The sequence below is a fragment of the Rhamphochromis sp. 'chilingali' genome (genome assembly GCF_963969265.1).
Source record: "Rhamphochromis sp. 'chilingali' genome assembly, chromosome: 17".
Taxonomy (NCBI): domain Eukaryota; kingdom Metazoa; phylum Chordata; class Actinopteri; order Cichliformes; family Cichlidae; genus Rhamphochromis; species Rhamphochromis sp. 'chilingali'.
This window is the reverse complement of record NC_137944.1, coordinates 23822518-23836402: the sequence shown is the minus strand read 5'-3', so window position 1 is coordinate 23836402 and position 13885 is coordinate 23822518. Positions and strand designations below refer to the sequence as shown.

Here is a 13885-nt window from a genome sequence, read left to right as displayed (position 1 = left end):
CCCCTCAGTCCTTACAATGCCACCCACTGCCTGAAGACAGAGGACAGGATATAAACATGACCTGGTAACCTCGGAGATAAGTAAGCGTGGTGAAAATGTTTAACTTTCCCTGTGTAAGCGAGGAGAGAGCAAGTGCACACATCAAAGCCCCCTGCTGGAAACAGCCGAGACAGACGTGCGCGGCCGACGCGCCTCGCTTAAGCAGCATTGCAGGAGGTGGCCGACATTGTCGGTGGACATTAACGCCACACTGTGCATTAGTGACCTTGAATTAATTTACAGTACGATGCTGCTGAGCCAAGACCTCATTCACACACACACACACAAAAACCCAAAGCATCGCAGCATTGTTTCCTTCAGAAAATGAGGTCGCGTTAAACTACTTCCAGTGCCATATATGGGCAAAAACATCACCCAATACACACACAGCTGAGTTTACAGAATACACCAGTTTGTTATTCAAATAAAAGATCAACTGTGATAAGTCCTAAGTGTCTAATTTATTAGAAATGTTCAAAATGGAGACAATTAAATCACATTTTTTGTGTTTACAATGTGACCACATAAACACCACTTTTGTCTGCGTTTGCCTGGTCCTTCAGGCTCAGGCAGCAGCATTATGTTGGTCTTGTTTGCTTCTTTCAGCTTTGCTTCCCCAGTCTTATCCAGTCCATCATTCCTTTTCCAACAGGAGCCATCTCCCTAGCAGCCGAGCCAGGGATCTTCTCTGTTTGTCCTGGAGATAAAGGCAATTTTTCTGGCCATCTCCGTGTGGTATATACGCCTGCAGTTCTCAAAGTTCTTCCGCTGTCGTTCTCGGCAGGGCTTCTCGTAGTATCGTTTGCGCTTCACTGTGTCAACAATGCCATCCTGAGTCAGAATCCTGGAGTAAACAGAAAAAACGTGTGAATAGATTAGACTTAGTAAACAGAAAGAGCAGTAAAAGTGACACAAATGTAGTCCCAAGTGCATCAGTTCCTATTAGATGTCAGCCTCTGCTTATAAGTGCTTAATATGCTAAAACCATTACATTTTTATTCATCTTTTTTTTTTTTTAGACTAATCGGTAACTCACCCAGACAAAATGTCAAAATGCAAGAAGTACAACAGAGAACATTACGTTTTCAGAGTCTGAGGGCATGCAAACACAGTCAGCTTCTAATGAGACTGAAGCACGGATTCATAGGTAAACTGTAACCAGAACTGCACCTAACCACAGCACAAACCGTAACTGGCTCCCAGCCATAGGATAAACTGTAACTGGGATGTAATGCCAAGATAAACTGTAACTTGTTCCTGACCACAGGACAACATATACCCTTTAAATATGTATTTAAAATAGTCCAAATAACAGAGAGGACCAAAAATAAATAGATCTTGAAATGTTAGTCCTTCAAAAAATTGTGCGTGCTCTGCTTTTGGATCCAAATAAACATTTAAAAATTAATCATCTTGAGCCATAAAATCTATGCAAAAATAATGTGCAAAAGTCTTGGGCCACCCCTCATTTCTTTATATATTTTGCTAGTAAAATGGAGAATAGTTGCAGTGATTTGCTGACCATTTCTCAGCAAAAAAAGGCAGAAGGATCTCTCAAGTTCTGTGTCAGGTCTTTGCTGGATTTTTTTCAATTTATGAAGGACATGACAGATATTCAGATATTGTCCATTTGCTGTAGATAGGTTTATAGGCCTGCAACCTCTCCAATTTTTAAAGAGGACACTGCACACCATGTTGAGATATGTACTTTTACTCCTAGAACTTTACATGTAGTGTTTTAATTTGGAAAAGCGCATTTTACAGAGAAGTACTGCTACTTTTAAGTTACTTTCAGATCTAAAACCTTCTTCTACTACCATGCAGTACAGTCTTTTAGCAGTTCACTATACAGACTCTTGTGCACTGTAATACCATCTGTATCGGGGCAAAGGACTCTGCACAAAGGCTGGAAGATCATGGCTAATGTCTTTTAAAATCAGTCCTTAACACTTTATTTATCCTTTATGATTTTCTCACGGGTCACACAGTTAATTCATGGTCCCGTCCAACTCCCCACCCCCCACCGAGAAAAAAAAAAACTAGAATTCTCCCTGCTTTTACTTTGAAATCCAAATGTAACAACTAAACAACAGAGCTAAATAAAATTGTCGAAATGTGTGAAATTACTGTTTTTTCTAGCGCAATTTTAAGTCGAATTTTTTTTTTACGTTATGCTCTTTAAAAACCGCGAATGATGCTAATATGCTTAAAATACGCAGACTTTAATCAATTTCAATTTAAACGTGTAGTGAATTTCGCTTTTTGATTACATGTATATCTATCTTAAAAATTAAAACACAAAAAAAGCCTCAGAAAAAGCGTATTCTGTAAACTGTGTTGTCCCCACTGCGCAGGCGCAGCTCTGTGACATTGAGCAACAAGCTAGGCTGGGCCGTTAGCGCGCCTCTGGTCGGACAACAAACACATCTGACAAACAACGTTAAATTCAAAAACCTCGCAGTGACCTGTTTAAAGTCTTGTACGCGGCATCCACATCCCCGTTTTGGACCATCACCGTCCGGGAAATGAATCGAAGGTGTCTCGCCATGATGAGACCGGTGCTTGCTCAACTCTCGTTCGGCTGTAAACGCCTAACGACAAAAGGTTCCGGACACAAGAAGCGCCGCATAAACACAAACACTAGGGGGCGTTTGACTCAACCGTTTTAGTAAATGGCATCTTTCCCGTGGTAAAGGCTTTTCTGCCTTTTTTTCTCTCCTCCCAGATATTTTATTCTAAAATTAAATTTTCAGTTATGTTCGAGACTCTACTTTACTTTAAAAGACACGTATGCTTCATAAACCCTTTTATCATTTTGAAATATTTCTTAAAGGTGAAAACTTGAAGTGAAAATGTATTTATGGTCATCTGCCTCTGTCTATCTTCACATCCTCCTTCACTTTATCCCCGAATCTCCTTTGTGGGCTTCCTCTTTCCCCCCTGCCTGGCAGCATCTTCAGCAACCTTTGCAAACATATCCGCTATCCCTCCTGTGCACGTCCAAACCATCTCAGCCTTACCTCTCTAACTTTGTCTCAAAATCACTTGACCTGAGCTGTCCTTCTGATGCACTTATTCTTGTGTATCCTGGCCTGTCTCAATAAAAACTTCAACGTCTCCAGCTCTGCCTCCTACAGGTAAAAACAACACCCCTTTAGTTTTATCTACGGTATTTAATCTTTTATCCAATGAACTTCTGACTCCATGCTGTTGTTAATATTTGTTATTTTGTTATTTTGATGAGTAATGATGCAGGAAAATGCTCTGTTCTACATATGTTGGACCTCACGTCAGCTTTTGAGACTGTTGACCACCGCATGCTCCTTGAAAGGCTAAAACATTGGGTGTATCTGGAACTGCCTTTGAGTGGTTCTCCTCATACATCACCGATCCTATTCTGTGGTGGTCTCCGATTTTAGGTCATCCTCTACCTCCCTTATTTATGGTCTCCCTCAAGGTTCGGTTTTGGGGCCTTTATTGTTTTTAATATATCTTCTCCCCTTCCAGCATATAATGGGCTCTTTTGAGGAGATTTCTTATCACTGTTATGCTGATGATATTTCTTTTAAGCCCCAGGATTTATCTAAGCTTCAGCTTCTGAATGACTGCTTAGATTCTATCAAACGTTGGATGGCTGCAAATTTTCTCCAACTCAACGAGGGGAAAACTGAAGTCCTTATGTGCGCTCCAGACAGATTATTATCCCAGATAGTGAAAGCCCATGGTCCTCTCTCGGTCTATGTTAAATCCTCTATCAGGAATTTAGGTGTCACTTTTGATTCGACTCTTACATTGGATGGGCATGAGAATTCTCTGGTTTGTTAAGCCCTATTTTATCTCACTCTGAACTGGAGATTGTTATACATCCATTTATTTCCTCACGCTTGGACTATTGTAACTCACTGTTTATGTGTCTAAGCAAAGGTTCTCTGGATCGTCTGCAGGTTGTGCAAAATGCTGCAGGTAGGCTTTTGACAAAATCCTCTACGTATTCATATGTAACACCATTGCTATCTCAGCTACACTGGCTTCCTGTTGAATTCAGAGTCCATTTTAAGATCCTGGTCTTGACTTATAGAGCTTTGCATGGACTGGCACCAGCCTACATCTCTGATCTGCTACAGCCCGATGTCCCTAGCAGGTCCCTGAGGTCATCTGATCAGGGCTTACTTGCTATAAAACAGACTAAGAGGAGAACTAAGCTTTTGCCACTGTGGCCCCTAGCCTGTGGAACTCTTTCCCCCAAACCTTAAGAACTGTGGACTCAATAGTTGTTTTTAATAAACAATTCAAAACTCAGTTCATCTGCTTTTGGTTAATTTTTGCCTGTTTTATATTGTCTGTTTTTACCTTTTTATGACTTATCTTATGTGCTGCACTTTGTGACTCTAGAGAGGTGCTATATAAATAAAAATGTATTATTATTATTATTATTGTTGTTGTTGTTGTTGTTGACAGAGTATATATGCATTGATGGATGCTGATTAGTTATAGAACCCATGCACACAGTCATGTGTGCAGGGGTTCACAGCCTCCACCCAGGAACTACACAGCCACACACACACACACATACAAATAAAATAATCTGAATTAATCAGAGAGAGAAAATCAAACAAACAAACAATCATGTCTCTCTAGAGCAGGGAACCAAACTGCTGCCATTAGAGGCTGTATAAAGGGAGATAGCTTTCAGGGGAATCACAGCTTCATGGAGTTACATCTGTTGTCATAGCAGCAGTGAGAGCAGTGTCCGGTGTTATTCTTTCATCAGGGCTATTCTCCTCTCTTTCTCCTCATCCCCTGTGCTCTGCTGTTGTCCTCTGTCTGAGGTCAGCTAGCGGTGAATGCTGCTGTGTGTAAGGTGGGTCTAATTAATCTGCCTTTTCTCTACATAACATTGCAGATGAGGTCAACTCCCATGTTTCTGTAACTCTATAGGCTACTGTATCTGCATGGTGCCACGGGGAGGAATGCTTAGACAGCCTGCACAGATAACATCATGACTCCTTTTGTTGGGTGAATGCAGTGCATCGTGTTTCCAGAGGCATCCCGTCTCATCCAGCGCTGCTGAAACCTTCTTGGCACTGAGTCTCTCTCTCTCTCTCTCTCTCTCTCTCTCTCTCTCTCTGTGTGTGTGTGTGTGTGTGTGTGTGTGTGTGTGTGTGTGTGTGTGTGTGTGTGTGTGTGTGTGTGTGTGTGTGTGTGTGAGAGAGAGAGAGAGAGAGAGAGAGAGAGAGAGAGAGAAACATAAAATGGAAGTTTGCATCTACAAACTCTGCCAGTAAGTTTCATCCACATTATGATCACACACATCCCACTGATGATACTTATGTGAATATTCAAATTGTTTATTTATCAGTTTCTGCTGATTTCTGCTGATTACTGTCATTGCATTGCCCAACTTGCGATCACATTAATTTAACCTGTTTTTAAATTATTATTATTTTGTCTGTTTTCCCATGCACTCTCTTCTTCATCGCACTTGTACACTGTGTTTGGTTTGGATTGTTGAACCCAGACATTTAACCTCATCCACCTTCACCCTCTCTCTCCTCTTTGCATCTTTACTGTTCCGTCTGTCTACTCTCACAACCGATCACAATGTTGTCTGTGAACATTATAGTCTGTGGAGACTCCTTCCTGGCCTCGTCTGTCTGCCTGTCCATCACCACCACAAACAAAAGTGGCTCAGAGCCGATCCCTGATGTAATCCCACCCCCACCTTGAAACCAACTGTCACTCACGCTGCACACCTCCTCACTGTCTCACTGTCCTCATACATGTCTTGCACCACCCTCACATATTTCTCTGCCACTCCTCACTTCCTCATCAGCACCACAGTTCCCTTCTTGGCACCCTATCATATGATTCCTTTAGATCCACAAAGACACAGGACAACTTCTTCTGACCTCCTCTCAATATATTTAATGCACAACAAACCAAATGTCTCTAAATGTGAATGACCTTTTTTATTGTGTTCTTGTATAAAGCAACTATAATTGTGGTTTGCATGCAAAGGAAAGGAGCATTTGAACTGTGATTCACTGAGCAGATAGTAATCAGCCCCTGTCCAGTTCAGATAAAGACAGAGTGAGATGATAATATAAGTTTTATCGGGTATATTAAATATAAGCTTTTTCATTCACATAAATAAACCAGTTATCAGTGAAACATGAGTCTTATTGGCCACAAAAACAGTCCAGGGCATGTTTCAGCATCTCCTTTCCTCCCTTGTTGGTTGATTCTGTTCATTCTTTTGCTTTGCTTTGATAGTTATTGCTTTAGATTTTGTCTGCATTAATCACACGCACACCGGGCCACCCTCTCTGTTTATGTAGTCCTGCACTGCTCTTGCGCTGAAAGAAAGGGAAACACATTTTTAATGGGCTATTGAGCCTTGTTTTTGCTGGTCCGATGCACTTGAGTTTAAACTGGGCTCTATGTGGACGCTGGATTAAAATGAGTTTGACACTCATGCTCTAAAGTTTTAATTGCAGGGTGGCAATGCCGATGGCATGTTCCTGGATGGATGCCTCCAGCTGGCTGTCTTATCTTTTCCTTTTTCATTACCAGCCTTTCCAACCCAGCTTTGGAGCTAAACACATTAACCTGATATCTGATTTGACATTCCAGCCCTTTAAAACCAAACACCCTTGCTTCTTAAATAGTCCTAAACTTAATAAGTAATACGTTTCAGCCTCATTCCATGTTTTTTGTATTATCAGGAGCTCTTGTCAAATATCTGGGAGTAACATAGTGCCATCTTAAAAACAATTAACGCTTCTATTTAATATCCGAGCTGGCAGCCCATCAACATCAAAGGACTTACTGGAAGTGAATTCTCCAGCTCTTATCCAAATCTTTCACCATGCTGACAGAGGTGGAGGGTAGACTTGGAATCGGGGAGCGAGGGGGAAAGTCCCTCCCTGCCACTGGCTTCTGCATTGGCTGGACCGGCATCAGATCCAGGCGAGCAGTCAGCCAATGAATGGAGGCTCAGATGCAGGCAGAGGAGACGACTTTACCAACCGGTGAACGCGGGAGGACAGACATATAGAGAAACAGTGACTGCGACCAGAATAGGTTTATAATCCGCTGATAATCCAATAATATTAATTTCTGCAAGTGCTTGCACAGAAATGGAGAATAAAGTCACCGATTTCTCTGGAAAATGGAAAATGAAGTCTTCGGAAAACTTCGAGGAACTTTTGAGAGCGCTTGGTGAGTGAATGGATTTTAAAAAATTATTATATTTGGACCTTCGCATCAATTAGCTCATTTAATTTGCTTTCTTGAAAAAAATGCAGAATAACTGTATTTATGTATTACAAAAGAGGAACATCTTATTTTTAAGTATAAAAAATTATTTACACGCGGAACGTTAAACATGCATGTTTTGCACTGATTTTAATCATGAACTGTAAAACAAAAAGGAAGGAGGTGGGATGCATCTCGATAGAAAAAAAAGTCCTGTCAGTCATTTTGGCATTATCCGTTGGGCTCAGAAATCGGCTGGAGAGCCGAAGCGGTCTGAAGTGGCTCTGCATGTGGCTAAACTGGCTTGCTCCTGCATAGTGGCTAATGTGGTCCTGGGAATATTGGTTCTGTTAAGCCACACAGGCTTTCTACTGAAAACAGGAGTGAGAGGTCAGGCGAGTGCCATCCGGTGGCATCCCTTAAAAATGTGAAGACAAATATCCTATGGAGGACGATGAGACTAGGCTCATCTGTGGCAAGCTCCTGCTCATGCGGTTGTAATTAGAGCCACTGTAAACGGAACTAAGCCTCGACATGGGCCCCAGCAGACTGCCAGGTCTGAGACTGACTTTCCTACAATGCCTGGGGCCTCTCTGGCTTAATCTAGGGCTGTGTGTGTGTGTGTGTGTGTGTGTGTGTGTGTGTGTGTGTGTGTGTGTGTGTGTGTGTGTGTGTGTGTGTGTGTGTGTGAGAGAGAGAGAGAGAGAGATTGAGTGCCTGCTGCTTCTGTTATGCATGAGCAAATCTGGTCTGAATCAGATTTTTGGGGTGTTTTTTTTTAATCACTGAAGCAAGTCCAACTCACACAGCAAAAGGTTACATTCACAATAATTTACATCCCTACTCACAACACTTCCATGGTGCTATTCATTCAACCTTTTCTTTTCTTGCTGTATTTCTACAGAACAAAAGTCACAAAGTGTTTTATAGAAACATAGAAAATGATACAAAATAATAGATGGAACTACTAGAGGAGTTTAAACTGATGCAAGTAAATAAAAATGAGGTTGCACTGGTGGGTCTTCTTGAAGGTATCAACAGTGTCTGCAGATCCAGTTTAAGGACTAAAGGACCCCCTCCAAAACCCCAAATCACAATTTTCTTTGCTCTTCATCCTGGACCAGGTACCATCAGGAAGATTTTCTGGTTGAAAAAGCTCCCTAATATAGAGATACGTCTGATCACAGTGATCACCAAAATCTTAAACTGAACCCAGTGTAAAGAAATCAGAAGTGGTGTCATATGGGACCTGGTGAGAAACCTTCCAGCTTTAGCAGATGTGTTCAGGCGAAGGAATAACACATTACCACAATGAAATAAGAAGCCTGTATAAATATTTCTATTTCAGATTGAGAGACAATATTCACTTGAATAACTCTGTTAATATTTGGGTGGCTGTAGCTCAGGAGGTGGAGCGGGTCATCTACTGACTGAAAGGTTAGTGGTCTGATCCGTGCTTCAGTCTCCAAAGTATCCTGGAGCAAAATACCGAACCCCAAGTTGCTCTCCAATGGGTTCATCAGAGTATGAATGCGTGTGAAAGACGGAAAAAAGCGAATGGTTGAATAAAAAGCTCTATAATAGATATAAAGTGCTTTGAATGGTCAGGTAAAAAAAAGAACTGTATAAGGACCAGCCCATTTACCATCGCTCTTTGAGAAGTACATCAAAGAACTGCAAAGAGAAACATTCACACCTACCCCAAAAATGACTACAGAGACTCAAAAATGACAACAAAAAGAGAGACGCAAAACTGCAAGACACATTCAGATGGACTCATTTTCTACAGTTTTTCCAGTTGTCTATGCACACGATGCGTCATACCTTATCTGATTCTTATCTTCAGTGATCATTATTAGAAATATTTTTTCTAGAAAACCAGACTCTTATCTCAAATCTCAAAAAAAGCTGAGGATTACAAACGGATTTCTTTGAAAAGTGGCTCAGGCTGTGAGGATGAAGAAACTTCAGGTTGTTTTTCATTTGACAGGCTAATGAATTACTTTTATTTTTGCAGTGAACTGTGCCTTTAACAACAGAAATAAGTGGTTTCATACCAGTGGTTCTGTATGTTGTGCCTTATTAAGAGGAAATCCCATGTGCTCTTCATTAGCAGGAACCATTTTCTGAAGCTTGCCATATGTCTGTGAGATTAATGCTCTTGTTTTTTTTTACGTCATTCACTATAGCCTGCATGTATAGACTTGAAAGAAATGAATCACAATGAACATTTCCCTGCTTTATTTTTTCAGACTTGGGTTACTGTGTGGCAATGCAACAACGCGGACTGTTTTGAAAATGTTTAGGCTTCCAGAAATGATTTCGTGCATAACCTTTGTTATGGAGGAATCAGACAATATTTAATTTTGTTGAAGGGTATGCAATAAAACTTCCCAGCACTGTGTCCCATAAAGACGTTGTAAAATTAGCAGAATGTGGGGAAATCAGAGTAAAACATGCATGCCCTTCAGATAAAGTTTGCCTGGCACGCACAGCTATGATTATACTCATTCCCCACTGTAAAGACCAGCACTGCACAGCTCTGGTTTCACATTTGGTCTGCATGTCTGTGGTCAGGTGTCAACGTGTTCTTGAGGAAGATTGCAGTGGCAGCGGCGTCCAGCCCGGCAGTGGAAATCACCCAGCAGGAAGAGACTCTGTCCATCAAGACATCCACCAGCGTCCGCACCACCAATGTCTCCTTCACCGTGGGTCAATCTTTCAGCGAGACCACGGTGGATGGACGTCCCTGCACGGTACACGTCTCTTTGCTTCAAATTAACCAAAAAACACAAAAACTGTGCAATGTTAGTACATGCATACCGGGATTTGGCCAAGGACAGCATAACTAGCCCCAGCTCTGTGCAAAAGAAACATATGGAAATAATTTCAGTGCAACTCGAAGAGATCTGTTTTTCATCTTCATACCGAGTGGGTGATGAAGGACAAGCCGTGAAAACATTTTGACGTGCAGCAACCAGCACACTGAGCTCCGGTTATGACCAAACCTGAACTTTGCTATAACTTAATTCAGGCATTGATACGTTTTCTCATGTGAATCCCTGCAGAGTTTTCCTAAGTGGGAAACAGACAGAAAGATCAGCTGCGAACAGACTTTACAGAAAGGCGATGGGCCGAAGACAGCGTGGACCCGAGAGCTGACCAATGATGGAGAGCTCGTACTGGTACGTGCAATAAGTACAAAATGAACAGTGCAATCAATTTGAGTCTCAGTGTAGATATTTTAGGACCCCCAAGTAAGATTTGAATTCATTTTCAGCTTCCAGGAAGTAATACATTCATAAAACCCATGTTTTATTCACAAGAGGACAAAGAACACATGTCAAATCTCTAAAAGGAGAAAAATATTGGCTCATTTTGAATTTCATAACAAAAACATTGTCTTGCTGAAACATGCAAGGCCTTCCCTGGAAATGCTGGATGGGAGCATATGTTGCTGCAAAACCTGAATGAGCCTTTCAGCACAGATGCTGCCTTTCCAGATATGCAAGCTGCCAATTTCACAGCCCGCTCATTTGCCTCCATGTCATCTCTGATGCAGAATTTTGAACTGAGTGCTGATAACAAGCCAGAAAAGTCCCTCTCCTCTTTAGTCTGCAGGATGTTGTGTCCATGTTTTCCAAAAAAGAATTTCAAATTTCGGTTCGACTTACTAAGGAAAGGTCTTCCGCTTTGCCTGAGTCCAGTTTAAATGAAAAGATGCCTGTGTTTGTGCATTAGAGGGCTTTAATTGTCATTTGTGGATGGTACAGTGAACTGTGTTCACAGACAGTTATTTCTGGAAGTGTTCCTGAGCCCATGCAGTGATTTTTATAACAGAATCATGTCTGTTTCTAATGTGATGCTCCCCGATTGCCTGAAGACCACAGGCCATGTGATTTCTCCAGATTGTCAGAATCTTTTAATAATACAAACTACAATGATGAAATATTCAAAGTTTATTATTATATTGTTCTGAAATTGTTCCACAATTTTGTAGACTCTAGTGTACGTCTGCTGAAATGTTTTCCATTTCAGAGTGGTGTTGACCAGTTACAGTTAGAGCAGGCTGTGCTTGAATGGAGGTGAAAACTACAGGTGAAATACATTTAAAGTAGGGAATTTGCTCCAGTGTGGAGTACACAAGGGCTATGTCAAAAGGATTATATCATAATTTGTAAAAAAGCATAATGAAATCTGATGTCCCCTGATGTTTGTTTCACCCCCAACCCTAACCACCCCCTAAGACTGGTTCTGCTGGAGGTTTCTTCCTGTTAAAAAGGAGTTTTTCCTCCCCGTTATCGTCAAGTGCTTGGTCATACCTGATCGTTGGAGTTTTGTGATTTGGTGCTGTATAAATTGAATTCAATTGAAGCTTGCCTTTGTGTGCTCAGTTTTATGTTTTAAAAATTTTTATGCATTATGATGTTGGTTTAGCATTAAAGTTGAATATACTGGGAAAGTTCAGCCTCTTCAGAGATGTAATCATGAGACTGTCAGCTGCTGTCCTAACAAAGATTTCCCTTTCATGTAACTACCTTTAAAAATCTGTTTTTTCCTTTGGGTAAAAGAAATGTTGACAAAATAAGCTGACTTTAAACACATCCTGCTCCAGGACACCTGTTCTCAATCTTTTTCTTGCTGACTAAATGGTTGTTAAACAGCTTTAAAAAAAGAAAAACATGAACTGTGTCTTATCTGTGTCTGTGTTGCTGTTTTCTTTCAGACAATGACTGCTGGAGATGTTGTCTGCACCAGAGTTTATGAGAGAGAATGAAGTTGTTTTTTTTTCCCCAGGACTGTCATACAATACTTCTGTTTTGTGCCTCATGCATGGTTTACATTTACTCGCCTTGTTTTTCTTCTTCTTCTTCCTCTCAGAGAGTCGGTGTTGGTCAGGTCAAACAGTGCTCAAAATGCTTCAGCTGGTATTGTTTTTATAACAGTAAACTTATTCATTATGTATCATACTACATTCCTTTTTTAAAAAACAAATAAAGCTTTATAGCTGTGTCTAAATCTTTTTTAAAGATGTTAATAAACAGTTTTATATAAATCTGGTTTCTTTTCAAGCTCTCATTCTTTATGTTGTCCCCACCCGGCACCTCCTATTCCCGTCTGCATATCACTTTACATTACTGTCTGCCATTTGTACACCCTTTCCCCCAAAAGCTGTTTCCATTTGCAAACCCTTGTCCTCTATGTGCTCTCTTTCATCACTACAATATGCATTTGATTAGTTTGAAAACTCCCAAAGACAATTCATATTTCATAAACTCTGCTTTGAGAGACACTTGGCAAAGACGAGGGGGAAAGAGGGAGTGGAGAGGAAAATGAAATGAGTGAGGGGAAAGGGAGAGGGTGGCCATGAGAACATTAGTTAGCATCAGGGGAGTTCATACACTCTATGCTCCGCTTTCCAGCTGTGCCTACATGCAGAGCATGCTCATTAAAAACTCCATTGCTTTCTTCTCTCTGGTTCTGTGCCCAGTTACAAAGTGTTGACCGACTTCCTGTTATGTTGTGCTGGGACACTTCCAGCTATTTCCTCTCTAAAATATAATTTGTCACCATATTGGGGTGCGAACAAAACGAGAGCCAGTAGTGAACAAGAAAGTCTACCCTTTGCTCACCTAAAACTCAGCAGCGTGGTTTAGTCTGAGCCTCACCTTGCTGTGAAAAATGGACCTCCGGGGTCTCAGGGACTTCCTGAGAAGAGAACAGCTATGGTTCACAGGCAGTGATGGTTTTTCCAGGTTTGCAAACCGTGTGCAGACAAGAACCCCTCTGAAGTGCTTCCCAGTTTATATACACATCGCTGAGCAAGCAGCAGGTGGACTTGGCCTCCTTTAGGATGACTGTCATTAACAACCTCAGTGGAAACGTGTGTGTATTTGGAGGAGAAAGTATCAAACCTTTTTACTCAAGTACAGCCATGCACCTTACATTTTATCTCTACTAGGACTACCCCTGTCTCTTTTTTGAACTGAGGGGTTTCTGTCATATTTCAAGTCTGCTTTGAAAACAAAATGACTGAGTGTGCATAAGAATTTTTCGACTTTTCGATCAATCCTGATCATTCATGAGAAGGTTTGGCTCCAATTCATCCCAAAGGTGTTCTCTTGAGTTGACTGAGTCAGCACTCAGTGCAGGACAATTCCTTTCACTGGAGTTAAGGGGGTAAGCCCCACTTCTAAAAAAAAAAACATCCCTGCACTATAATCGCCCCTCTACCAAACTTTACACCAGGCACAAAGCAGTCAGACATGTACTGTTCTCCTGGCAATCACTAAACCCAGACTTGTCCAACAGATTGACTGAGGGGAAAGCGTAATTCGTCGCTCCAGAGAACACGTCTCCACTGCTCGAGAGTCCAGTGTAGGTGTGCTACAATACTTTGCACTTGATGATGTAAGACTTGGATGCAGCTCCATGGAAACCCATTCCATGAAGCTCTCTCTTCTTGAGCTGATCCAAAAACCACATGAGGTTTGGAGAACTGTAGCGATTGAGTCTGGAGAAAGTTGGTGACATCTGCGCACTATGTGCCTCAACATCCGCTTATCAGATTTGGATGGCTGACTGAAGC

The 13885-nt window shown here is 41.4% G+C and overlaps 2 protein-coding genes across 2 annotated transcripts; one reads left to right on the top strand and one right to left on the bottom strand.

The window, feature by feature from the left end:
• Positions 1 to 480: 480 nt before the first annotated feature.
• Positions 481 to 2643, bottom strand: mrps21 (mitochondrial ribosomal protein S21). The gene is made up of 2 exons (XM_080863434.1): positions 2505 to 2643; positions 481 to 883 (listed from the first exon to the last, which is right to left on the bottom strand). Exons 1-2 carry the CDS (start codon positions 2585 to 2587, stop codon positions 703 to 705), a joined length of 264 nt encoding a protein of 87 aa, XP_080719560.1. The 5' UTR covers positions 2588 to 2643; the 3' UTR covers positions 481 to 702.
• Positions 2644 to 7031: 4388 nt separating this feature from the next.
• Positions 7032 to 12330, top strand: LOC308384170 (cellular retinoic acid-binding protein 2-like). Its single transcript, XM_080862560.1, has 4 exons — positions 7032 to 7260; positions 9874 to 10052; positions 10365 to 10481; positions 12023 to 12330. The coding sequence occupies exons 1-4, from the start codon at positions 7179 to 7181 to the stop codon at positions 12071 to 12073; spliced, it is 429 nt and encodes a 142-aa protein (XP_080718686.1). The 5' UTR covers positions 7032 to 7178; the 3' UTR covers positions 12074 to 12330.
• The last annotated feature ends 1555 nt before the right edge of the window (positions 12331 to 13885 follow it).

Coding starts and splice junctions, on each gene's coding strand:
- mrps21 (XM_080863434.1), bottom strand. CDS start 2,587: ATGGCGAGACACCTTCGATTCATTTCCCGGACGGTGATGGTCCAAAAC. Junction 884..2,504: donor GCGTACAAGACTTTAAACAG/GTCACTGCGAGG, acceptor TGTTTACTCCAG/GATTCTGACTCAGGATGGCA.
- LOC308384170 (XM_080862560.1), top strand. CDS start 7,179: ATGGAGAATAAAGTCACCGATTTCTCTGGAAAATGGAAAATGAAGTCT. Junction 7,261..9,873: donor GGAACTTTTGAGAGCGCTTG/GTGAGTGAATGG, acceptor GTCTGTGGTCAG/GTGTCAACGTGTTCTTGAGG. Junction 10,053..10,364: donor TGGATGGACGTCCCTGCACG/GTACACGTCTCT, acceptor GAATCCCTGCAG/AGTTTTCCTAAGTGGGAAAC.